The sequence below is a fragment of the Protopterus annectens genome, chromosome 12.part0 (assembly GCF_019279795.1).
Source record: "Protopterus annectens isolate FY-2018-M chromosome 12.part0, PAN1.0, whole genome shotgun sequence".
Lineage (NCBI taxonomy): Eukaryota > Metazoa > Chordata > Ceratodontiformes > Protopteridae > Protopterus > Protopterus annectens.
The window spans coordinates 947837220-947863054 of NC_056746.1; the positions used below are offsets into that span (position 1 = coordinate 947837220).

At 44.4% G+C, this 25835-nt stretch overlaps 1 protein-coding gene across 2 annotated transcripts in view; it reads right to left on the reverse strand.

Moving 5' to 3' along the window:
* Nucleotides 1-1445: 1445 nt before the first annotated feature.
* The window catches only part of LOC122816904 (androgen-dependent TFPI-regulating protein-like), an 807251-nt gene continuing 782861 nt past the window's right edge, over nucleotides 1446-25835 (reverse strand). For both annotated transcript variants that reach the window (XM_044089981.1, XM_044089980.1), the window contains one exon: nucleotides 1446-2292. In XM_044089981.1, coding sequence (XP_043945916.1) covers nucleotides 2240-2292 — 53 coding nt within the window. In that variant the 3' untranslated portion in view covers nucleotides 1446-2239. The remainder of the gene's footprint in view (nucleotides 2293-25835) is intronic.

The window sequence follows — 25835 nt, forward strand, 5'->3', positions numbered from 1 at the left end:
ACTTACTATCAGCCCCACTCTCATGAGACATGCATACTCCCAGCTCCACTAAACCACACCGGGCCACCAATGTAGAGACAGTAACAACTGGGTAAAATCATCACCTAGGTAGCCATGGAGAAGTTTGTGCCACTATCTGTTTTATACAACTGAATATCTTTGAAGGGATGAGGAATGTCTTGCTCATCTGGGTTTGTTCCCCTCCAGATGGGACATCTGTGTTTCAGGACTGGAATCTAACTGTCCCTAGGCTAGGGAACTACTCAGCATCCTACCCCCTCTTCAACTTCATTATTCAGATGCAGATGATGACGATGTTGATGGTGCTTTCTAAATAGCCTTAACTGCCCCCCCCCCTTTTTGGTGTCTGACATGGGCAGCTATGCCACAACATGGACTTATTATGCCCTCTCCTAGTGTGCGTGTGCTGCTATCCTACAATGATCATGAACTACCGTAACCAGCTTGGTAGATCGAGACAATGTTCCCAGTCTGTGCTACATTATTGGAGCCAGCAACCCTCTGTTTTAAGGACATCAGGCTGGAATATAAACACAGGTAATGGGCACATGACTTGAACACGTAATAGGACAGAAAAGAGTGGAGGCATGAAACTGATTCATTCTATCATCTGGCATCAATAACTGGGGTGAGGTATGAGGGTGAAATTCAGAAAGATTTTTCAGAAGGATGGTTGAAAAGGCATGGATAACAGATTTATTTATGAAGGCTTACTCTTAATCAAGCACTGTTATAATGGACTGGGTGTTAGGACCTCAGAAAGACCTGTAGAAAGATAAGGTATAGCAACAAGGGGATTCAGTGAACCTGGGACAAGGAAAATGCTGTCTGCCTGGAGGGAGGAAGATGTGAAATGGCTAGGTATAACAAAAGGGCAGGCTAACTGCACCACTTATCTTTTACCAATAATGATTTTTTACATTTACAATGACCATATAAACTACTGAACACTATATTCCATGTCCAGCTGGTTGCTCCACTGCCTCAACTAACGAATTACTTATCTGTATGGTATGCATCTATTTCTAATGTTCAGAACTAACAGATGTTTTACATTATTATGCCTTGTAGCTTTCACATATTTCTGGGCATGTATAAAACAAAACAATCCAGGAACCATAAAACTGAACACCTTAAAATAGAAAACACTACTGAAAAATAAATTAAATGTTATAATACTATTATGTAAAAAATGATGAACTGCTCAAAGTTATGACCACAAAGAAAAAAAAAGCTAAAATGTATCTACAAAAATAGAGGGATATTCATCGAAGGGAATGAATGCTATTGTTTAATTCATGTACCTGAGGAGAAATTCCTAGATCTAAAACCATTTCTTTTTGAACATGACATCAAAATAAAATACTGTGAAGCAGACAGTTTAAGAGGTCACTTACTAGTATGAACATAATACTTGAATTAGCTGGTTTTGTAAGACAGGCATGTTTTAATATTTAATTAAAGTTGTTTCACTTTGCAAAATGATCATGGAATCAAACAATGCTTTGATCTTTTTGAAGTTCTACACATATGCTCTTCAGCTGTGAAAGGATGTTTCCCTTCTGTAGAGGGTTTTGCTGGTTTAATAGACTAACACAGTAGTAAATCTGACTATGTCTGCAAGCTGCCAGTCTGCTGGATGGCAGAGACATTATCCAACAGCAGTCCAATGAGAAAGGATAGCTGCACCTCCTGTTGTAACACTCTGCAATAGGTAATGACTGTGGAATGCCGGACGATGAATACACCATGCAGCAAAGTTGGAGGATGGATAGACAAGCATAGGTCAATGACTCAATACATGAAGTGATTCAAGGAGAAGGGTATAGAATACACCAGTAAGAATACTACAAATACACCCTGCTCTCTGTAAAAGTTAAACCAACTGAAGCTAAGGATAACATTAACACAAATCAGTACAGTGTTCTTCAACAGATTTTTACAATCATATGCAGAGAGCTAATAAAGGGCAACACTTTTATACAGATTCTCCCTCGTCTGTTTAACATAGCCACACTTATGTGATTGAACAGCTATGTTAAAAAATAACCTACAATCTTACATTATCCTTACTTGCTTTGTTTTAGACATATGTCAACGTAATTTCAATTTAATTTCAAACATCAGGAGAAAAAAAAAATACAAATTTCAAAGGCAGGTGGCAGGTATATGGTGGGTTCATCTGTGTTTGTGCTTTCATGTTCTTCTTTGTGTCATCTTAGTCTCTCCTCCTGCTATGTTCTGCTTTCTTCCTGCTGTGTTCAGACTTACCTGCAGAGAATAAGAAACTCAAGTAAGTCTACATTTTGATAGTTAAGAGTATGGTGAAGGATCACAAAGGGGCATTTTGAAGATAATGGGGAAATTACTCTATGAAAGTACCAAATCTCAAATGATTGAAACTACGAAAAAGTGCAGCTGTAGAGTTAACTTGTGTTATTCTGTGCTTTTTATTAAATCTTAAACAGTACAACAAGACTTTGTCTTCAGGCAGAAGATCCTTGTTTTGCTGAAGCTGATTAAGCAATGTGGAAAACATTAAACATAAACATGTGGAATGACTTCAAAGAATGTTATTCCTTCAAGAGGGCTCACCATTAAGCTTAGATGCAGAAGTTCAGGACAATCTGCTGGCCAACTACAACTGTTCAAATAAATCAGAGAAAGCTAGCCCATTTTAATTGTTCTGATGATATTTTATTTTGCTGCTCAATATAAATCTATTCTAAATATTCAAATGTACTAGCTATTATTTGAATGCACATTATATACAGATTATACTCACACCAGGGACCCATGCTTAAGGTGGGAGGGGCGTATGTGCCTCTGCTGGTCAGTGTGTGCCTGCCATATAGCCCAGCAGCCCTGTGTCAATAAGCTATTTGCCAGCTGGTGAGCAGTTGCCCCGCTTGGGTTACTTGGAATAGATCTGTTGAGCGAAAGCTGGATGTAAAACTAATCAACCTACCACACTAAGAATTGCTACAGTCATTGTAGGTTCTTCACAGGATGCAGCTTGGAAATGGATGACATGATGGTAAAGCGGGGGCTGGACATTCTATGTATCCAGGAGACAAGACGGAAAGGCAGTGCAGCAAAGTCTATGTTTGTGGTGCAGAGTCTACCACTTAGGAGGACAAACAAGAAATGATGAGGGAATTGTGGTGAAGAAGAGGCTTCAGACGTTGGTGAGGGATGCCATCAGAGTTAGCGACAGTCTCATGGCAATCAGACTGCAATGTAAGGAAAGGGCACTATTCACAATCTCAGCCTATCCCCCAAAGCAATAATGTGATAGTGAAGAAAAGAGTACATTCAGGCAGTAGCTGCAAGACCTACTATATAAAACAGGACAACATGAATTGGTGTTGATAACGGGTGTCCTGAATGAACAAATTTGGACAGAGAGAACAGGATACGAGGACTGACTTGGTCCACATGGGTAGGGCAACATGAATAAATAAGGAGAGGCCATTCTAGGTTTCTGTCTGGCAGGTGGCTTGATGGTAGCCAACATATAGTTCAGCAGGACAGACAGTCAGAAGATCAAATACAAGAGTGGCCAACATGCGAGTCAGGTAAACTTCTCTAAGTAAGGAAAGGGGACTGGAGTAGACTCAGCAATTGCAAAGTCATCCACAGTGAAACAGCTGGCCTACAGTATAAATCACTGGTTGCATAATCAGCTGCAAGCAATGGTTAGAGAAGGCTCTACGGTCAACAGATACTAGAATGAAGACCTGAAATGTGACAGGAAAGAAAGTATAAAAGTTCAAGGAATTATTCACAGCTCTAGCACCTCAGAAAGAAGTAAAAGTAAAAAACACTGAAAATCCGTTCCAAGTACAGCATAAACGATACACAGGCAATCAATAGATGAAAGCGCTTAACAACCTGCATATGTGTGGATTAAACCTGTACCTGTGTGGACAATAAAGTGGCATTCGGAGATCCACTATTGTGCCTGTATATCGTTTATGCTGTACTTGGAACGGATTTTCAGTGTTTTTTACTTTTATTTTGTTGGCCGTTTCAGTTCGACTTTTGGTTTTCTGAGTTGACCTCAGAAAGAAGGGTGGAGATGAAGAAGAATGGAAGTACCTCAAAACAGCATTTGTGAGGATTACAGAAATAAGTATGGGGCTGAGCCAGGTATGGAAATAAGGTACATAAGGAAAGACAGTGGTGGAATGCAGAAGTCCAGAAAATCACCAAAAGAAAGGAGAAGTGTAATTAAAATTGTGAGATAGAAAAGAGTGACCAGGCTAAGAAGGAATACTGGCTGACTAACAAAGACGTTAAGAGAGGAGATGCAATAGCAAAGAACAAGGCATCAGAGACACTACCAGCTTTTGGAAAGTGACTCAGTAGATGCACAAAGACACTATCAGGTTGCAAGCCAAAGTTAAAAATATACTGACGACCATCAGACAGCCCTCAAAAGGGCTGCCAGCAACAACTTCCTCAACAGCCCACAGGAAATCAAAAACAGATAAAAGGAGTACTTTCATCAGCTTCTGAATGAAGAAACCCCACAGAGGCTGTACTGCCCCAGACACAGACCATAATGAAAGAAGATGAAGAGCCCACCCCAGAAGAAGTAAGAACAGCACTAAGTCATGGAAAGCAGCAGGCAAAGATGAGGTCAGAGCAGATATGATCAAGGTGTTGGTGAGATGGGGGGATGGCTCCTGAGGGTACTCGTAACAGTGTGGAGAGAAAGGTACATCCCAGATAACTGGAAAACAAACATACTGGTGCCAGGTAGAAGAACAAAGGAGACAACCACAACTGGGTGCCGTACAGTGGTATCAAACTGCTGTCACACTGTACAAAAGTTCTGGAGAGGGTGACTGATAAACAACAACAGAGAGAATAGAAAGTAAGATGGGAGATGAGCAGATCAGATTCAGATCAGACTGCAGCACACTCAAACAGATGTTTGCAGTGAAACAGATAGTTTAGAAGAAGCTAGAGATGAGGAAAGAGTCTAACTGGACATTTCTAGACTTGGAGAAAGCATATGGAAAGGTCCCAAGATTTGGGCAATCTTGTAGTGGTTTGAAGTCCCAGAAACATTGGTAGAATTAGTGAAGGCTATGTACAAGGACCCAATGACTCAAGTATGAACAGTGTTTGGTCTCACAGAGGGGTTCCCAGTGGGAGTGGGTGTGCATCTTTGTTCAACTCTGAGCCCACTGCTGTTCATACTGGTGATGGACTATATCAGCAAACAGGTTGGAGGGGACAGATCAACAAAGCTGCTATATGCATACGATGTGACATTACAGGCAGACTCTTAACAAGAACTCCAGCAAACAACAGGGGACTAGAATGCAAAACTGAAGGCACATGGGATGAAACTAAGTATAGATAAGGCAGTTGTAATGGCAGCAAATGGGGAAAATCAGAAGAAGCTGAGAACTGAGACAGAAGGGAAGATATTGGAACAGGTTAACAGCTTCAAATATCTGGAAGGGGTGGCTGAGGAGAAAGTAAGTTTGAATAAGGAGGTCAAGCCTAGCATCAGAAGGGCTGTAGCCAAATGGCATAGTGTGTCAGGGGTAGTGTATAACAGCAGAATGCCAAAGAAGCTGAAAAGTATGGTGTATAAAGCAGAGGTGTGACCAGATTACTGTAAGGTAAAACCTGGCCAGTAAAGGCAGAGCAGTTGAGAAGCTAAAAGTGATGGAAATTAAATGGCTGAGATGACTGGTAGGATGCACAGTGTGGGACAGGTGAAAAAATTAGGACAAAAGAACAGAGGCCAAAGTAGCTTCAATTGCAAAGAAGGTCAAATAAAACAGAGTACAGTGGTTCTGGCACAAGTGCAAAAAAGAAGACAATCTAGTGAAGAAGATTGGGGACAAACAGGAAGAAGGCAAAAGGAAATGAGGGTGTCCAATAAAGAGATGCATGGTTTGTGCAAGAGAAGACCTGCGATAGTCAGCTAGGGGAAGAGTTTTAAAGTCTGGGACAGTCTTCAAATTACTGAACATCTGTTACCTCCTGCTATCCACTTCTGATGTTGAAATGTATGGACTGCATCACATAAGATGTGTAAGCAAAATTTTGAATTTTGGAATAAGGCTCTTTACCTGACTCCATTGTAGTAGCCATCACCCTGAAGAAAGAGCCTCCAAGGAAAGTTCAACAGTATATCTCACTGACAATGGGTCATAAGGGTTGGACCCATTTGGAAAGTGCATACATATGTCAAGCATCTTTTCTGTTAGGGGTTTGAATTACCTGTTATACATGATCTGGTTTAAGCATGAACTAGCTCAGAAAATTGTAGAGTTATTGAACAGATTTCCCAATGGGAAATTACAGCAGAATTTCTCAGGTGATTATTTTGGCCAACCTGGAAGTCAAGAAAATGAGTTAGTTACCCCCCTTTATTGGGAGCTGGGCTTACTAGTTTACAACAGAATGAACATTTGAACCAATTTGATAGTAAAAACAGTTTTATTCACACCTTTTCCATTAACTCTGACAAGGTTGAGCAGATTGTTTCTAAGTACTGGCCTATCCTTAGCTTGCACGATGAGATAAAACTTCATGTTCCACCCCGTCCACATTTTATTAGGAAGAGGGACACAAACTTGAAAGAACTGTTTGAGAAAAAATCTGATCCACAATTGAACAAATTGAAAATGAAACTTGGTACACACCAATGTGGAAGCTGTAAGCAGTGTTACGCCATGTTTAATCAAGACACACTGCATATTCCCTCTAGGAAGTTTAAGTACACCTCCACGAAATATTTTAACTGTGGAGCTAAGGGAGTAGTGTATTTGAGCTTTTGTGTTTCGTGCCACAGTTTCTACGTGGGCAAAACTGAACGTCACCTGAGGAGAAGGGTTTATGAGCATTTTAATGATATTTCTAAAGGTAGAGAAAGCAATGCCTTTTATAAGCACTCCCAGGTTTGTGAGAACATGTGTTTAAAATTTATGGTTTTGGAACAAATAACACCGGACATTAGGGGTGGTAGTTGGGAAACCAAACTGGAGTATTGAGAACTATATTGGCAGTTAAAACTAGATTCAGGAAGGTTTCCCGGCCTGAATGAGAATATTAACATCAATAGTGTTTTAAGGATGAGAAAGGCCCGATTGTGACGTTTTTACATGTACATTACACTGGTAATTGTTCTATAATTGTCCATTGGTACATTGGTTTGACCAGGAAACAAAATTGATTATTGGTTTGGTTATTTACAGTTTTATGTTTTTGTGTTTATTGTGTTTCATTTTATAGGGTTGGAACTTGTATTATAGGATTTTTATGTATTTACACTATAAATTTTATCATTTATCTCATATTTTAAATATGTAAACAGTTTTAAGTAGGGAATTTTCATTGTTCATTGGTTTTGGTTCAGGTTTTTGATATTGCTCTATCTATGCTCAAATTAAGATTTGGAGTACATTATGGCTTTATTTTAGAGCCACACTTCAAATTAGTTAATCAGGAGGGTCATGTGACTGTTGAAATTACTATTTAATGACTTGAACTGAGTCAGTATGTTTTTTGTTACCTTGATAAAGCTCGGTAATAACCGAGCGAAAGCGCTTGGTTTTATTTTGTTTTTTTTCTATAATAAAGCTGGTTTACTACGCTAAGGACTTTTCTGGTTTGATTCCACAACACAGTTGGTTTAATACGTTATTTTGCTGGTTCTTCCGGGTCCTGTTGTGCTGGGCTTGTTCGTTTGCTGGTTTGAATTACCTGTTATACATGATCTGGTTTAAGCATGAACTAGCTCAGAAAATTGTAGAGTTACTGAACAGATTTCCCAATGGGAAATTACAGTAGAATTTCTCAGGTGATTATTTTGGCCAACCTGGAAGTCAAGAAAATGACTTCTTTTGCAAAAACACACACATGATATGAGAATGGAAGCACCTCTCAGTGCTGACTCAAATCTGCATGACAAATGAAGTCTGGGCAGAACAGGAAGTATGGTGCATTATGGGTACTAACGGAGGGGTTTTAGAGCTTGGGGCAGTCTTCAAGGTGCTGAGCTGCAGCTGTCTGCTGCTAATCACTCCTGACATTAATGTGGATGGACTGTATTACACTAAGATATATATGTAAAACCAAGCATGAAAAAAACAACCAGTGTAATTTTCATTTCAGGTTCAGTGTGTGACATCTTTACGTTTTCATTTATGACTTTAAGAAGAGGAAAGCTGTCACATAGGTCTTCTCTGTAGATATTCCATAATAAAATAATATATCAGTGGGAGCAGGAGATTACAGGACTTGCCCCCAGCAAGATCCAAACTAAAGCAAGAACAGATGGAAAGTTCTCCTCTTGCTGCTGTTCTTTAAGCTCATATTTCTTTTGTCAAGATCATAAGATCTTTGCATTTGGAGGACTATACACTTCTTGTGAATGGACTGTCCAACATATGAGCTTTAACATCCTTAGACATAATTTCAGGAGCTACCTAACTACAAAAGAAGTTATGTACCTACCATAACGTTCCATGTTAGCTGTCCATCTCACCTTCCTTCTTGCTGGATGGGTTTGGAGCCGATACTCTGCTCTGACTCAGCCACTTTCTATATCTCAAAAGCTCTTTATTGGCTTGAGGCTACCCCTTATCCCAGAGGCTACCCCTTATCCCAGAATGCCCAGCATCAGCTACTCAGATCTCGTTTGAGATAGCTCATACTAGACATAATCATAGAAGATAATCCATTATTATTAAACCTGGATATACAGTAAATTTTCATGGTTTGCTTGGGAAGCAACTAAGAACAAAACAAGTTAGCCAGTGAAACCATTGAAAAACTCCTCTCAATCCTCGAGGAAGGGGGAAGGAGGGAGGGACGCAAGAAGGAAGACACGATGAAGGACAACTAACATGGAATGTTATGGTAGGTACATAACTTATGTTAAGTTGTCCATTCTCACCTTTGTTCTTGCTGGATGGGACAGCATCCCTAGCACCTCAATCCTGGGTGACTCATTGGAACAGACTTTTCAGAACCGTGGAACCAAAGGAAGCCCTGCCCCGGGAGACCACATCCACATCTACTTGTAATGAGAAATAAATGTATGAGGATCTGCCCAAGTAGCTGCTGTACAAATTGAATCTATGGGCAATCTAGATTGAAAAGCTACTGATGTAGCTACTGACCTGGTTGAATGACCTTTGGGTCTTGCTGGAAGATCTTTTTGTCGCAAATGGTAAGTATAGGCAATGGTGTCCGATAACCATTTTGACAAGGTTACTTTAGAAACTGGAAGGCTTGTTTGTTGTTAGCAAATGAAAGGAACAACTGATCTGATTTTCTCAACTCTTTTAGTTCTATGGAGATAGAAACATAGTTGTCTATGCACATCCAGTTGGTGTAATCTGTATTCTGCCTTGTTGGAATGATTAGGGAAAAAAGACAGAAAGTTCCATGGATTGATTCAAATTGTGTTCTGAACAAACTTTAGGTAGAAAAGATGGGTTGGTTCTCAAGAGAAACTCTGTCTTTGTGAGAAACCAGGTATGGAGGGTGAACACATAGGGCATGGAGTTCTGAAACACGTCTGGCAGAAGTAATAGCAACTAGGAAGAGTTTTCCAAGAGAGAAATTTCAAAGAACATGATGCTGCTGGTTCAAAGGGTGGCAGTATCAAGGAGGCCAAAACCAAATTGAGATCCCAAGGTGGAAGGGGCTCTTTTACTGGGGGTCTAAGTAGAGATGTACCTCCCATGAAGGCCATACAGAGTCTGTGAGACATTAAGCTTCAGTTAAAAACTCAGATGTGAAAATTTGAAATGGCAGCTAGTTGTACTCTGATGGTAGCAGCAGCTGCACCAGACTGAAACAGTTCTGCTAAGAAATCCAAAATTTTGTGTACAGGAGCTGTAAGGGGATCTAAATTCCTGGATTCTGCCCAGTAAGAGAATATTTTCCATTTGCTAGCATAAACTTTCCTTGTAGTTGTCTTATGGGAGGAAACAATAATATCACGCACCACTGGGGAAATATTGGGGAGCCTGGCTAAGATTGGAAGTGGAGTAACCAAGCTGTGAGCTTGAGAGATTGGCGGGACTGATGTAACCCGCCTGACTGATGAATCAAGAGGTCCAGCACTAGGTCCAGAACCCAAGGCTGGGCTAGAAGGTGGGGATGACGGAAAGGAAACCAAATCTGTCGAGGCCAATAGTGAGAAATGAGGATCATCTTGCAACCCAACAATTTTGCTTTCTGAATGACTTTTGGAATTAGGGGAAAGGGGGGAAATGCATAAAGGAGTCCTTGAGGCCAATTGTGGACTACAGTGTCCCTGGTTGTCTGACCTGGAGGAGGAACAAGGGAGAAGTAGCTGCTGCATTTGTTGTTGAGGGGAGAGGCAAAGAGATCATAACAAGGCTGGTCCCATTTGTGGAAAATAAGATCCACAGTTTCCTGTTTCAGAGACCACTCGTGCGGCATGAGGATAGCCCTGCTGAGCCTGTCCGCTATTACATTGGATTTCCCAGGGATATGCATTGCTGTCAGAAAATGTTGGGAGGAAATCGCCCATTGCCACAGTCTGAGGGCCTTACGGCACAAGGGGTAAGACCTGGTTCCGCCCTTTTTGTTGATGTACCAAACCACTGACATGTTGTCCGTCTATATTGCAATAGTCCCGGCAGGGAGAGAGTCTTGAAGAGCTTGCAATGCTAGGAGCACCACTCTCACCTCCAGGACACTGATGTGCAAGTGGTACTCATGAGGTTGCCACATGCCTTGGACTGTCTTCCCTAGATAATGCCCCCCCACCCTATCAGGGAAGCGTCCATGGTCACTGTGGCAATCGGATGGGATTCCATGAAAGGTCTGCCCTGAGTTACTAGTGAGAAGACCATCCACTAGGAAAGGTGTCTTTTGCAAGATTCTGTAATTAGCATCATGTGAGACATGGGTAATTCCTGGAAGGACCACTGTGTGAAAAGAAGCCACTGAAGGATTCTCATGTGAAAGCGTGCTAAGGGAACTAAAAGAATGGCTGCTGCCATGGACACTAGAGCTTGAAGGACATATTTGACTTGAATTCTTTTGCTCCTCAGGAGAAGTGACACCTGTTGTCGGATAATAGAAACTCTTTCCTGAGGCAATTTTACAATCATTTTTCTTGTGTCTAGCTCTGCTCCTATGTAAGTAATAGACTGAGAGAGCAACAAGGCAGGTTGTTCGAAGTTTATTGTGATGCCTAGTAGAGCACAGGCTGTTATGGTGTAATCTCGTGCCTCTATAAGTTGTTGCATAGTGGTAGCAGTGAGGAGCCAGTCATCTAGATAAGGAAACACCTGGAATCCTAGACGTCTCAGGTGAGCCATAACTACTGCCATGCATTTGATGAACACCCTGGGGGCTGTGGTGAGACTAAAGGGCAGAGCTCTGAATTGGTAATGACTGGCCCCTAGCTGGAAGTGTAGAAATCTCCTGGACCGTCTGACCATTTTTATATGATAGTACACGTTCTGAAGATCTATGGAGCACATCCAATTGTCCTGACCCTGAAAGGGGAGAATGGACTGCAGTATTACTATCTGGAACTTTTCTTTTTGTACAGATTTGTTCAATCTGCTGAGATCCAGAATTGGTCTCCAGTCCCCTGTCTTTTTGGGCACTAAAAAAAATCTTGAGTAAGTTCTGGATCCTACTTGGTCTGCGGGGGACTTCCTGGATGGCTATTTTTTCTAGCAGTCTTGAAACTTCTGTGACTGCCTGATCCCTTAGATTGGGTGGAACATCCGGGATGGATTTTTCTGAAACAAGAGTGGGTTGATGGAAGGGAATTTTGTAACCTCCGGATATAATGGATACTACCCATTTATCTTTTGTAATATTTTGCCAGGCGATTGGGTACAATTAAATCCTTCCCCCGACTGCCTCCAGAGTTGAGCAGTTGGGCATCCCTTCAGGGATGTTGATAGGGCTTGGAAGAGAATGTATCTCTGTCACCCTGATTTTGAGGACCCCCTTTGCCACGAGGGTGGCGTCTACCATTGTTATTATTTCCCTCCCTGCCCCTGGAGGAAAATTCACCACATGCAAAAGGGAAGGGTCCCTGAGATATTCGAAACCACATCTTTCTACCCTTTTGACTCTTTGGGTATGGTCTGGTAGGAGTGGAAAAATGGACTCCGACATCAGAGAGCGTCTTGGCTTCCTGCTGGCACCTGGTAGGAGTGTCTTTCACCTGAGGCCCAAAGAGAGAGGAGCCATCAAAGGGGGTATTGGTGAAGGACGCTCTGAAAGGTTCCGCAAACTGACACAGTCGCAGCCAAGAATGTCTCCTAAGAGCCACTCGTGTTCCTGCAGCTCTACTTGCTCCATCGGCTGCATATGAAATAAGCCTCATGGAGGAGTTGACTACTGAATTAAGAGTCGCCAGCTGGGTAGCTACCTTGGCTGAAGCTCCCTCAGCTGTGGGATCTTGTAGGGTATCTCCAAGCTCTTTTAGGAAACCCCTCTGAAGCCTAGTAAAATGGGAAAGATAGTTCAGGGACCTAAGGGAGAAGGTCACTGATGAAAACATTTGCTTCCCATATCTGTCCATCATACGAGAGTCTTTATTCGGTGGATGGACAGATGAGGAGGTTTCAGCTAACTCTCTCTTTGTGGCTGCTGCTACCACCAAGGCATCAACTGGGATACCTTTAGTCAAGAAGTGTTTGTCTTGGGGAGCTGTGATAAATTTATTGTGTCTCCTTGGGACAGGTTCCATGGAATCTGGAGTTGACCAAGCCTTTCGAGACACTACAGACATGAGTGGATCAAAAGGCGGAGACACCCAGGAGGTGGACGGTCGGGAACCAAATGCGTCCAGGTATACAGACTCATCCTCGGAGGGGGCTAGGGAAGTCCAGCTACGCCTCTGCCTGAGAATCTCAAGGATGTTCGAAAAGGAAACCTCTTCAGAGGAGGACCTTGGGGACCCCTCCAATTCATCCAGGTCTGTATCTGAGGTGACAGACTCAGGGGAGTCTAGGTGCTTCCTCTTGCACTTTTTCTTCTGGGCAGCCTGCTCAGAATGCTCTGGGGAGGCTTCGGAAGAAGAGGGTTCACCCAATGCGGTGTCCTGGGGCATAGGTTCCCTATGCTTTGGGGCTAGAGGAGAAGCAGAGGTTTGTCACAGGCACCGAGGGGGACAGAGCCAATGGAACCGATAGTGGGGCCGTCTGTGGGGACAGCACTCTCCGCATGACCTCGAAGGTGTCACGGTCTTGACACAAGAAGGGCTCCAGCTCCGAAGAGACAGGAATCCCACTCTGCGCCGAGGGCGACGGCTCCGAGGCCGATGTGGGAGCCAAGCTTAACTGAGCCAACGCTCTGAGAGGGAGAACAGGGTTGGACAAGGGTCCAATGCCATTTTCCCCCTCGGAGCACATGAGAGAGCTTTGGCGCCCAGATACCTCAATGGAAGGATGAACCGAGGTAATCAGAGCCAATGTCGGAGCCGAAGAGGATGTCCGGACGCGAAGGAACCACTATCGGAGCGTCCATGGACTCCGGCTCTGAACTAAGCATAGACGGAGGAGGAATCGAAATCGAAGCGGATGAAGCCGAAGCCTGTTGAGGTGGGCTCAAAAGCATTTTAGCAAGGGACTGTGATATCAGCAACCTACTGATCACTCTCTCCACATCCTGATCCGATAACCTAGAGGATCGAGAGGAGTGGGAAGATGAGCGATAACTCGTCTTGCTTTGAAGCAAAGGTGATTGTGGCACCGAGCGAATCAGCTCCAATGAAGGAGACCTAGCTCATTTGTGGCTCTGAGACAGCTCCGAAGTAACAGTTGGAGCCGATGGAGGAGTAGTCTTGGTGCCAGAGGGCACTGGCACACTTGGTTTGTCAAGCTGACTGGTCGGTTCCGAACATGGAGCAGACGGCTTGACTGGTTTCGAAGGTTTCACTGAGATGTTTTAGCCGGAGAATCCTGTTTTAATAATCCACGGAGGATAAGCTTGGTTTTCGGCTCCTGCAGCACCCTTGGACTAAAGGCATGCCAAGAGTCCTGCAGATGCAGAGCCCCCAAGCAGTAAACACAACTAGTGTGCCCATCTGTCAGAGACATCTTCTGACAGCATGAGTCACACTTTTTGAACGCTGAGGTTTTAACTTTCTTGGACATACTAAGAAAAAAAGAAGGAAATACCACACAAACAGACACACTACAAAAAATAAAAATTATATTAATAAAAACCTTAAAAGGAGAGCCTCTAACTTAAATGGCTGTCCTTAAAGGGGGGGGGGGGGACTCTCAAACTTAAACGAGTTCAGGTAAATAAAGCAGAAGGCCTAGCGACTAAGGGGTGATGGACAACACAACACAAAAAACACAGCAAAGGACGAGATAAGGGGTTTAGGACTAAATAAACTTACAAACTACTATAAAACAGTGAAAAAATACTACTTTTCAAGTAAATTATTGAACTTTAAACAATAGTGACACAATCTCGCAGCTGAAGCGGCAAACGAGGTCTGGGTAGCTGACGCTGGGCATTCTGGGATAAGGAGTAGCTTCGAGCCAGTAAAGAGCTCTCGAGCTATAGAAAGTGGCTGAGTCGGAGCCGAGGATAAGCTCCGAACCCATCCAGCAAAAACGAAGGCGAGATTGGGCAACTTAACATCCTGTGTTTAACTATGCCAGTCATGGCTGCTGTAGTAACTGCATCTACTTCATATGCCTGCAGACCTCCTGATTCAGCAGTTGTCACCTTATCTCTGTAAGCAACTTTTCTTTGATGTTTGAGTATTTTACATTATTTGTATTCTCACCACCTGTTTAAAGACAATATGATTAGAATATTCTTATGGTATATATTAAATTACAAGTTCTCAGTGCTAAGTTACTAGGGGCAGAAATCCTTAGCATACCTATCCTCCAGCCTTCTTTCCCTAGTAAAGATAAAAGTAAAGTACCTGCTAGAATGGAAGATGTACTAGCTCCTTCAAAAGGTGTATTTATAATTAAAGCTGCAGGATCTGGCTTCCAATTATAACAACAAAACATTTTTTTAAATATTAATAAAATCTGCTGATCTGTAAACTAGTGATTGAAAAATCAAGACAGTTAAGAGTTTTTTTCCCCTTCCCTCCCTGTAGCTGAATATCAGCTACTGCCAGCTCTTCTCCTCCTTCAACAGGTCTACCAAACTTGCTTTAGCCTCCCCCAGGATCAACCTAAAGCACACTCCAGGCTAAGCCCAAAACATTAGTGACAACTAATGGAGGGTAGGCGCCCAAAGGTGGTACTGATTAGGGCAGGACTGTGTTGTAAAGTGGCACTTGTACAGCTCAGTCACATCCATGGCTAGGTTAGAGATAATGTGGTTTGGAGGAGACATTCATTTCTCACCCAAGTGGCCACTGTGTGTCTGCTGGCTGGCTATAGGAAGGGTTATTGAACTACTCAATATTTACATTTCCCTCACTTCTCCCTAGTAGATCAGAAGCCATGGACATGCACTTCCCAACACTCTCTCTGTGGCCAGTCTGGTTGAAATGGGTATTTTGACGCATTGTAGCAATTGCCTCATGTATACTGACAATCCACTTATTCTTAATTAAACATATAAATTATACGAGGTGTAAATACACAAGGCAAAACTCTCTCATACAACCACAATTAATCCTAGAGAGTTTGAGCGATAATGTAGAACACTGGAACATGCATAAGTCATGTTTAAGAATGAAGATGCCAGTACTGACTTCATTACTACCAACACCAATATAACACTTGGGAAGCTTTTATAATCCACTTAAAAAGTTAATACAACATCAGCATGCATTTTACAAACATTAAAAAGTATTAAAGTCTATAATGTCTGACATTACAGTCTGACTGTATGCCTTAGTTATTTCCCAGAAAACCAAAAATTTTAGGAGGGACAGGCAAAAACAGAAGGCAAAATCATGGATGTTAAAAGTCAATAGAGCAATGGGCTTTGCAATCAATAAACAATCTGAAGTAGTTAACTTCATTTGATCAGCAACCTGTGGGTATCGGATCCGACCCGGATCCGAGCCGGCAGCTTTCCAAGCTAGAGATCCGAGCTTCTAGCCCCTCCCCTTACCTATAATACCCTGCTACCTCCTTCCAGTCCTCAGATCTCGTTTGCCGCGGCTTCTTGAAGCACGAGTGACGAGCTCCTGGCGGTTTTGTGAGTGGTTTTCATAGGGTTTTTTACTCTGTTTTTTTTCTCTCAAAATTCTGTGTGTGTGTGTGTATTAGTCAATCCCTAGTTTATTAGTTAAAATTGTTCCCTTTTTGTAGTCAATCTTAACTTTCCCTTCCCCTTATCTGTGTGTGAGGGTGTGTGTGTGTGTTAATTATCATGGCCGAAGGTCCTAAGGCCGTATTTTCTAAATGCTCTGAGAGTGGTCATAACCTGTCCCCCCAGCCGATGGCCACACTCAGTGCGTTATTTGCCTGGGGGTTGCTCATTTATCATCAGGCTGCCTGATTTGTGCCGCCTTCAACCGCCAGGCTTTGAGGGACAGGAGGACTAAGTTAATCCTTGCGGGCCTTTTGCTCACAGATTCTGCTTCTTCCTCCTCTCCCTCAGTGGCACCAGCCGCGGCTGCGGCTGTTCAGCCTACCGTTCCTGCTCCCCTGGCCGGGACTCAAACTCCTACAGTTTCCCAGGGAGAGAGGGACGTCAGGAAAAAACAACAAACATAGAGAAAAGGAAAGAGACAGAGAGAGGCATAGGAGCCATAAGCAGCGGGCCGATTCAGATCCCTCGGCCCCGCCAGCTAAGCTGCTTTCTCCTTTGAAGGTATCCGGATCTTCCCCCTCTCGGCTCCGTTCTCCTCGTTTCTCACCGGAGCTGGAGGAGGAGACCCAGTCACCTTCTAGGTCGTCGAGGCGGCCTTCCCGGCCAGCCTTGGCAGCCTCTTCTAGGTCAACTAGGAGCCTTTCTAATGCAGACATGGACCGTATGATGCGTCGCTTCCTCCAGTCCCAGATGCAGATGGGAGTGCTCTTGCCTCCCCCCTTCCGGGGGGGGGGGAGCTCGGCCCCTTTCTTTGCCCCTATTGCTCCTTCTCCCATCCATTATCAGGTTTCAGAGCTGTCGGATCCGGGTAGCATCGGAGCCGGTAGTCATCGCCACTTCGACGCCGGCTGTACCCTCAAGTTTGTTGGGTCCTTTTTCGGATCCGAGGTCTCGGGGCCGTGAGCCGAGCCTCGGATCCGGAGGGGTGTGTGTGTCTTTGGCGCCAATGCGGTCGAAGCACACCTCTCTTTCGGGTCCGATTGCTTCAGCTCCGGCGCCAATCCACACATTGGATCCGAGAGGGCTGCTCTCGGATCCTAGGGAGAGCGGTTCACCGTCGGCCTTCGATGTTGTGGAGAGGGTCCTCTCGAGGGATTCGAGGCCCCTGGCTCATGCTATGGATCCACCCACCATTCCCTCGCAGACGGGCCTGACTTCCATCATCCGGCCCCAGGGACAGTCAGCGCCTACGTCCCAGATGGTTCCCTTAGAGTAACAGGACCTAGTTGGTGAGCCCTCATCGGACAGCCACCCCGAGGAGGTTCCTCACAAACGAAAGTGTAAAAGGAGGCACTTGGACTCTCCTGAGTCCCTCACGGAAGACACTGACTTGGAGGAGGGGGAAGGTTCCCCCAGGTCACACCCCCGAAGATGTCTCCTTTGGAGACATCATGGAGATGCTGCACATTAAAGGGGGGTGGTTAGCCCAAAAACCTTCCTCAGATGAGTCTGTGTTTCTGGATGCGTTTGACGCAGGCCCATCTACCTCTTTGGGTGTCCCCTCCGGCAGACCCCCTGGTAGATCTCATAACTACCAGGGCGTGGAAGGAGCCAGACACTGTAGAGCCAATCCCCAGAAGACCTGATAAAATCCTTAGTCCCCCGACAGACAGGACGGCGTGGAGCAAAGGTTCCCCAGTAGATGCCATGGGGGTGGCGGCTGCCACCAAAAAGGAACTGGCTCAGGAAAGTTCCTCGGTGCATCCTCTCGACAAGGAGTCGCGGACGATGGACCGCATTGGAAAGTGGATGTTCGCTTCAGCCACCTTCTCCATAAGGGCGCTGAACTATTTGGCACACGTGATTCGACTTCAGTGGGACCTAATCAAAGAGTACGCTGGGTCACTCCCGGAGATCATGTCGGCCGAGGACAAGAACCTTCTCGACACGAATGGCCACTCTAAAGTCGGTTTCCAACACTTCTATGCGGCTTCTCTCCCATGCCACAGAGGGGGCGGCTAGAGCCAGCGGAGCAGGTATTGCCTTGCGGTGCCATGCCTGGCTCCGCCTTTGCAATTTTGCAGAACCCTTCAAGGCGTCCTTTGCGAACGCTCCTTTTGACGGTTCTACCTTGTTTGACAAGACCATCCGCGATACTCTACTCCAGAGTGAGAAAGATGGGAAGATGTTGTCTGCCGTCTTCATCCGCTTCTCGGCTATTCAAAGGTCCTTTTCCAGGAACCAGAGAGGACAAAAGAAGATGTGGTTCTGGACATCTCAACAATCCCGTTTCGCTCCAGACCCTTCGTCCTTCAGAGGCAGGGGAGGACAAGGTGGACGCCGGCCCAGAGGCAGAAGGGGGCCGAAGAATTTCGGGTCGAGGGAATCTTTTTCCAACCGACCCGCGCAGCAACCCTGAGGGGTTGCCCAACTGCTCCTCTCTGGAGGCAGTCTGGGGGCATTTTTCGGAACACCTAGCACAGTGGGAGTCCATTACGACAGATCGCTGGGTGTTCCGAATAATATCCAGAGGTTACTCTATTCCCTTCGCAAATCCTCTCCCACAATTGGGACGCCTCCCCAATGTCCCACCCAATCAGAGGGAGGCGGCAGCTTTAGAGATAAAAGAGCTGCTAAGAAAAAGAGCCACCCAGCGCGTCCCCCCCAGACCAGTCCGTATTAGGCAATTACTCCAGGTTCTTTTTGGTGCCAAAAAAGACGGGGGACTTAAGGCCAATTCTCGACCTGTCTACATTGAACCTGTCCGTTGCCAAGGAAAAATTCCGGATGGTCACCATTCAATCTATTCTCCCCCTCCTACAGGAGAACGACATAGACCACAAGGATGCATACTATCACATTTTAATGAACAGGTGATCCACGAGGTTTCTCCGCTTTCGGTTAGGGGCCAGTCATTATCAGTTCAGGGTCCTCCCTTTCGGCTTCACCACAGCCCCCAGCGTGTTCACCAAGGTCATGGCAGTTGTAGCGGCCCACCTGAGGCTTCAGGGAATACAGTTATTTCCTCACCTGGACGACTGGCTCCTCGCCGCCCCCACCAGGCATCTACTATGCTCGGCCAGGGATTATTTAATGCATCTGACTCATCAGTTGGGGATCACCATAAATTAGAAAAAAAATTGTCCCTTCAGCCTGCTCAGGTCCTGGACTTCATAGAGGCCAGAATAGACACGCTTCAGTCCAAGGCCTTCCTGATATCGGACAGACTCCGCAATCTAACTCTCCATGTCTTAGCCCTTCTCCAGTCTCCGGCCCCACCAGCAGAATTAGTCCTGAGGGCTCTAGGGTCTATGGCGGCGGCTATCAAGCTTTCACCCCTAGCCTGCTTGAATATGAGGGTTCTTCAATGGACCTTACAGGTCCACTGGTCCATCCTTCAACATCCATTGTACTCCCCGATTTACCTTAGCAGGGTTTTCAGGGAATCTCTACTTTGGTGGCTCCATTCCCAAGAGCTTCGGGAAGGATGGCCCTTTTTGATGCCTCTACCCCAAGCCACGGTGACCACGGACGCTTCTCGCCTAGGGTGGGGGGGGGGCATTGCATGAGCAGAACCATCCAAGGCACATGGACTCCAAGAGAGACCGTTCTGCATATCAAAGTTCTGGAGATGAGGGCGGTGCTTCTAGCATTGCAAGCTCTCCATGCCCTTCTTCCTCTAGGGACTATTGCAATTCAGACAGACAACATGTCAGTCATCTGGTACATCAACAAACAGGGGGGAACCAGGTCTTACCCCCTTTGCCGAGAGGCCATGAGAGTTTGGGAGTGGGCGATGTCCACCAACCGTTTTCTGCTAGCAACGCACATTCCGGGTTGGTCCAACATTCTAGCAGACAAGCTGAGTCGGACTATCCTCTCACCTTACGAGTGGTCTCTGAACCCCTTAGTAGCGAAACAGATCTTCCTCAAATGGGGTCAACCTTGCTGCGATCTGTTTGCATCGCCTTCGAACGCAAAGTGCAGCGAGTTTTTCGCTCTAATCCCTCCTCCGGAGACCCCCAGAGATGTTCTAGTTCATGCTTGGCCATCCGGTCTTCTTTATGCTTATTCTCCTCTTCCGTTATTGACAAAATTCTTGCAGAAAGCTCGGCGGTTGGGGAGCAAAGTTATTCTCATAGCCCCATTCTGGCCTCGTCAAACCTGGTTCCGATACCTACGGTCTCACCTCATGGCTCCTCCTTGGATGTTAGATCCCATTCCGGATGTGATTTATCATCCTTCGGGATTGAAAACTCCGAACTTGGATGACCTCAAACTTTCTGCTTGGTTGATCCAGTTCCCTTAGTGGCTAGGACTCCTGGCATCTCATCCACAGTGAAATCCATCCTGGTGGCGGCACATAAACCTTCTACCAGGAAAGTCTACAACAGTAAATGGAAACGTTTTTCTATCTGTGCCGGGCAAAGAAATCTGGACCCCTTTACAGCTCCTATTCCAGCAGTACTTGAGTTATTATCCCACATCTTTCATCAGGGGGCCAGTTCTTCAACTGTGAAGGTTCAAATGGCGGCCATCTCCCACTTTCACTTAGGAGACAACCTCGGTCCTTTAGCTTCTTCTAAGATCTGTAAGACCTTCTTGAAGGGTACCTTCTTTTTAAGGCCTCCTGTCAAGAATGCGGTCCCTCCGTGGGATCTAACCTTAGTCTTCCAGGCTCTTACTGGCCCCCCCTTTGAGCCTGCAGCTTCGGTTGACTTAAAGTATTTGTCTTGGAAAACTGCCTTCTTGATTGCTATTACCTCAGCTAGAAGGGTGTCGGAGCTTCGGGCTCTTTGTACCAAACCTCCGTATCTTGTCTTCCATAAGGACAGAGTATCCCTCAGGACTAATCCCTCCTTTTTACCCAAAGTGGCTTCCGAGGTTAACATCAACCAATCCATTAATCTGCCTGTTTTCTTTCCTAACTACCAGAACAAAGGAGAGTACAGACTACATTCATTAAATGTGCATAGACAATTGTGCTTTTATTTTCACAGAACAGCTGCCTCGCGTAAGTCGGAGAAGCTCTTTGTCTCCTTTGTTAAGCCATCTCTGGGAAAATCTGTAACGAAGGTGACCCTAGCTAGGTGGCTATCCCAATGCATTTTACTTACATACAAAATTTCTGGTCGGCCTGAGCCCGTAGGGGTTCGTGCTCATTCTACCCGCCCTATGGCTACTTCTGACGCTTTTTGGTCAAGGGTACCCTTGGATGACATTTGTTCGGCCGCTACTTGGGCTTTCTCTCATACCTTTATTTCTCATTATAAATTAGATCTGATATCTAGAGATAGGGCAGCATTTGGCTCTGCAGTGCTCCGAAATATTCTTCCTTGAGGACCTCCCAAGTTTTTGGTAGCTGGGGACTCTGTCCCACAGGTTGCTGATCAAATGAAGTTAACTACTTCAGATAAAGAAGTTATGTACTCACCATAACGTTCCATCTGAGTAGGTAACTTCATTTGTCAGCAACCGACCCCCCCCCCTCCGCCCCCCTAACCTGTAGTTCGTTACACGGATGATTAAGTGATTCACTCCTGGCAGATATCATGTTAGGAGGTTCAGGTTTGTGTTTGTGTTAGTGCTGTCTGATATTTGGGAAAACTCGATCTGAGGACTGGAAGGAGGTAGCAGGGTATTATGGGTAAAGGGGAGGAGCTAGGAGCTCGGATCTCTAGCTTGGAAGGCTGCCGGCTCAGATCTGGGTCGGATCCGATACCCACAGGTTGCTGACAAATGAAGTTACCTACTCAGATGGAACGTTATGGTGAGTACATAACTTCTTTTTTTCTGAACTAGGAAGTTCTAATGTTTGACTAACTGTAATTTTCAGTGGTTTACCATTTTCTGAGGGACAGGGCAAAATCAAGGTCACTCTGTAGAAACTTACAGCCATAGAAAATATTAGCATTTCAAATGAATGATTACTACTGAGTTTTTTATTAACTTGTTTGCAGTTTTTTTCTGACATGACTTTTTATAAAATACTGTTTGTGATAACGTTTAGCTTATTACAGCAATGATGAGCAGCTGTCAAACTGCACTAATGTCATGACATTCTAAGCAGTACACCAACATACTATTGCAGTCCAGTAATCTCCATTATTGCCAGAGTTTGTCAGTGACACTTGCACCATGCCTACTGCACAGGGCAAAGACTCTACACATGAAGCTACTTATGCTGAGGCACTTACAGGTAACCTTCATAAAACACTAAGACCTCCTGCACAGCACAATCAAAAAAAGAGCCCTCAGCCATCACGTAAACAGTCTGTTAAGACTCCACCCATGGCTACACATAGCAACACTGTATTTAATGCCTCTTCTGCTAAGCCCTTAAGGCAACCAGCTCCCAGTCAAATTTCTTGGTCACTGATAATTTTATAGTGAGGCACAATTATGTCATCCTCACCAGACTGACTAAGGAGAAAGTCACATTTAGCTGTTTTTCTGCAGCTAGGATCCATTTAATCTCACAGGCACTCAGGTCATTGCATAAGAGGTACCAGTATGACTCTGTCATAGTCCATGTGTGTGTTAATGTACCTCCCTTGACTATATCAAGACAGATATGATGGAGCTCTCTGATTATGTCTCTCAGGGAGGTATGAGCCTAGCACCGAACAGCATACTACCTTTTCCAAGGATGATGCCACTTTACTAACAGCAAATTACTGAATTTAACAACTGACTTAGCTTCTGGTGTCATTCCAAGGGGGTAAAATATTTGAGAGCCTGAGAGGACATCGTTGACAGACCACTCTACTTTGCTATGGATGGTCTGCAGTTATCCTCTCTAGGCTTTCAGATACTGGCAAAGAACTTTTCCACCCCCACAGTGCCTTTTTAAGCAATGCCAAACTGATAAACCTCCCAACTTAAATGAACCTGCAAAAAGGAATATCTGAAGGTGGTAATGCTCAATGCTAGAACTCTTAACAAGAAACTCCAGTCCCTACAAGCCTTCCTCCCCTGGAGAGTGTAGACATCTGTGTAGTAACAGAGTTACGGTTTAAAGTTGAGGACAGTACACCTGCAGTGCAAGGTTATAAAGCCTTTCACATCTTTAGACTAGCTACTGCACAGGAGAGAACTAAAGGTGGAGGAGTCTCACACCTAGACTAGTTAGTGTATGACCTAGAACACATACATGTACAACTCATCATAAACAGGGTCTTGTGCCATATCCTTGCAACCTATAGGTCCACTTCCATGTCCAAGGAAACCCATGCTACCTATCTTACTGTACTAGAGTCCCTCACCATTCAACCCAATGTGATCTTCATGGGGGATCTCAACTATGCCTCTACAGATTGGGAATTCTAGACCACTTGTAATGCACAAACCCAGAGATTCCCAAATGTCTTTAATACCAACATCCTGGAACAGTCGATCCATTCTCCTAAGAGGGGTACAAACATCCTTGACCTTGTACTCACAAACATGGGGGGGGGGGGGGCAGATCTGACCATAAGGAAGTATTTTTTTGAAATAAAAATTAAATCTGGGGACACTGTGAAACCAAAAACCTTTAGGAACTATTCCAAGGCCAACCTTTCTCTACTAAGTGACACCTTTGCTAAATTCCACGCATCACCAAACCCAGTAAACACCACAGCATATGCTGAGCTATTTACTAAATTCCAGTACAGCCATATTGTTAGCTGTATATAGCAAGCTGCACCCAACAAGACAAACTCAAAAGACAAGTCGCCCTGGTGGAATCACAGTAGTAATCGGTTATACAATTAAAAAAAAAAAAAAAAAAAAAAAAAAAAAAAAAAAAAAAACACCTTGGTCAAGTGTCAGGGGAACAAAGTCCAACACAGTAAAAGTCCCGTGTCCAGTCTAAGCAGGCTGCTAAGATGGTTAATTAATACTTCAAAGCCTGAATTTGAAGCAAAAACAGCTTCTCAGGCAAAGGACAACCACAAAGTTTTCTATAGTTAGGTCCGTAACCTCAAGGGAAATATGTGACAGTGTGCAGAATTTATTGTAAATGGCATCATCCACACTGAACCGTAGGACATTGCCACATTTCTCCCCTGACTGCAAAGGAAATACAGCATACCACAATCCCCCCCAAACACTACTATGGAACAGGTTATCAATGCACTTTCAAAGGCCAAAAACACTGCTTTGATGGGCCCTGATAACATCTCAGGATGCTTACTAAACAGCATGAAGCATGATCTCTCTGATTTACTTGAATTACTTTTCAACTGGAGCTTAAAGTCAAGTTTTGTGTACAGGGAATGAAAGATGGCTACAATCATTCCCCTGCAAATGGAGGTCCAACCACCAATCCAGGTAACTAAGGCTATGTAAAGAATCATCATGGACATAATAAATGAAGACATACGTAACCTGCAAATGCTGGACACATCACAATCTGGCTTTGTTACAGGAAAGTTATGCCTATTAAATCTGGTGGATTTCTTTGAAAGGGTCACCAAAGCAATGGATGAGGGCAAGACTGTGCCAAAAGCATTTGATACAATCTCCCATACCTTCCTACTTACTAAACTCTCCAACCTTGCCATCTCTCCTCCCACCCTTCAGTGGTTCCAAAACTATCTCAGTAATAGGCAACAATCTACTATTTGGCAGCACTCCTCCTCCCCCTTTATCAATAGTAATACTGGGGTACCCCAGGGTTCTATATTGGGTCCCCTTCTTTTCAGTATTTTCATTAATGACTTCTGCAATTCTCTCACCCATAGTACTGTTATCCAATACGCAGATGACTCTACAATAATCTGCTCCTCTAAATCTGCCTCTGTATTACAACAACTTACCCAAAGAGCACTCACCGCAACCCAATCCTTTATGTCAAAAAACCATCTCGCACTTAATCTCAATAAAACTAAACTCTTAATATTTGCCCCCAAAAAATCCAGCCAAATTGACAAGTCTGACTTCTTTGTCTGGTCACAAAACAGTACTACTACTGATGTTGTTCCAAGTACCAAACTGCTCAATGTCATCACTGATGATAACTTAACTTTCGACCTCCATATTCACAATAACAAAAAAAAAACATGAAAAACTGGGAGCCCTTTACAGGCACAACTACTTCCTGTGCAACTCAGCAAAAAAGTCCCTTGTCTTATCATTCCTACTTCCAACTCTCCTATATGGCACCACCATCCTCACCAACATCCAGTCCTCTCTAAAACTAAAACTCAGCACATGCTATAACAAAATTGCCAAATTTGCTACAAATGCAAAATACTCCACCCACCACTGCTCCTCACTACACCAACTAAATTGGCTTGAGCTCCCTCATTAACTCACTTATACACTAATAACTACTGCCTATAAACTTATTTACAACCCAGACGCCTGCCCAGCCCTCTTCCACATTTTGAGTACATACCATCCTAAACGACTCTTAAGGTCAGAAAATAAAATGATGTTGAACACTGATACAACCAAGCTCTCAGCCGGCTAAATGCTATACTCTTATGCTGTCTCCAGGTTATGGAACAACCTCCCTGCCTCTCTCAGGGCTATCAGCAATCACACTAACTTTAAAAAATCCCTTAAACTGGCTCTCTCCTCACACTGGATATGCACCTGCA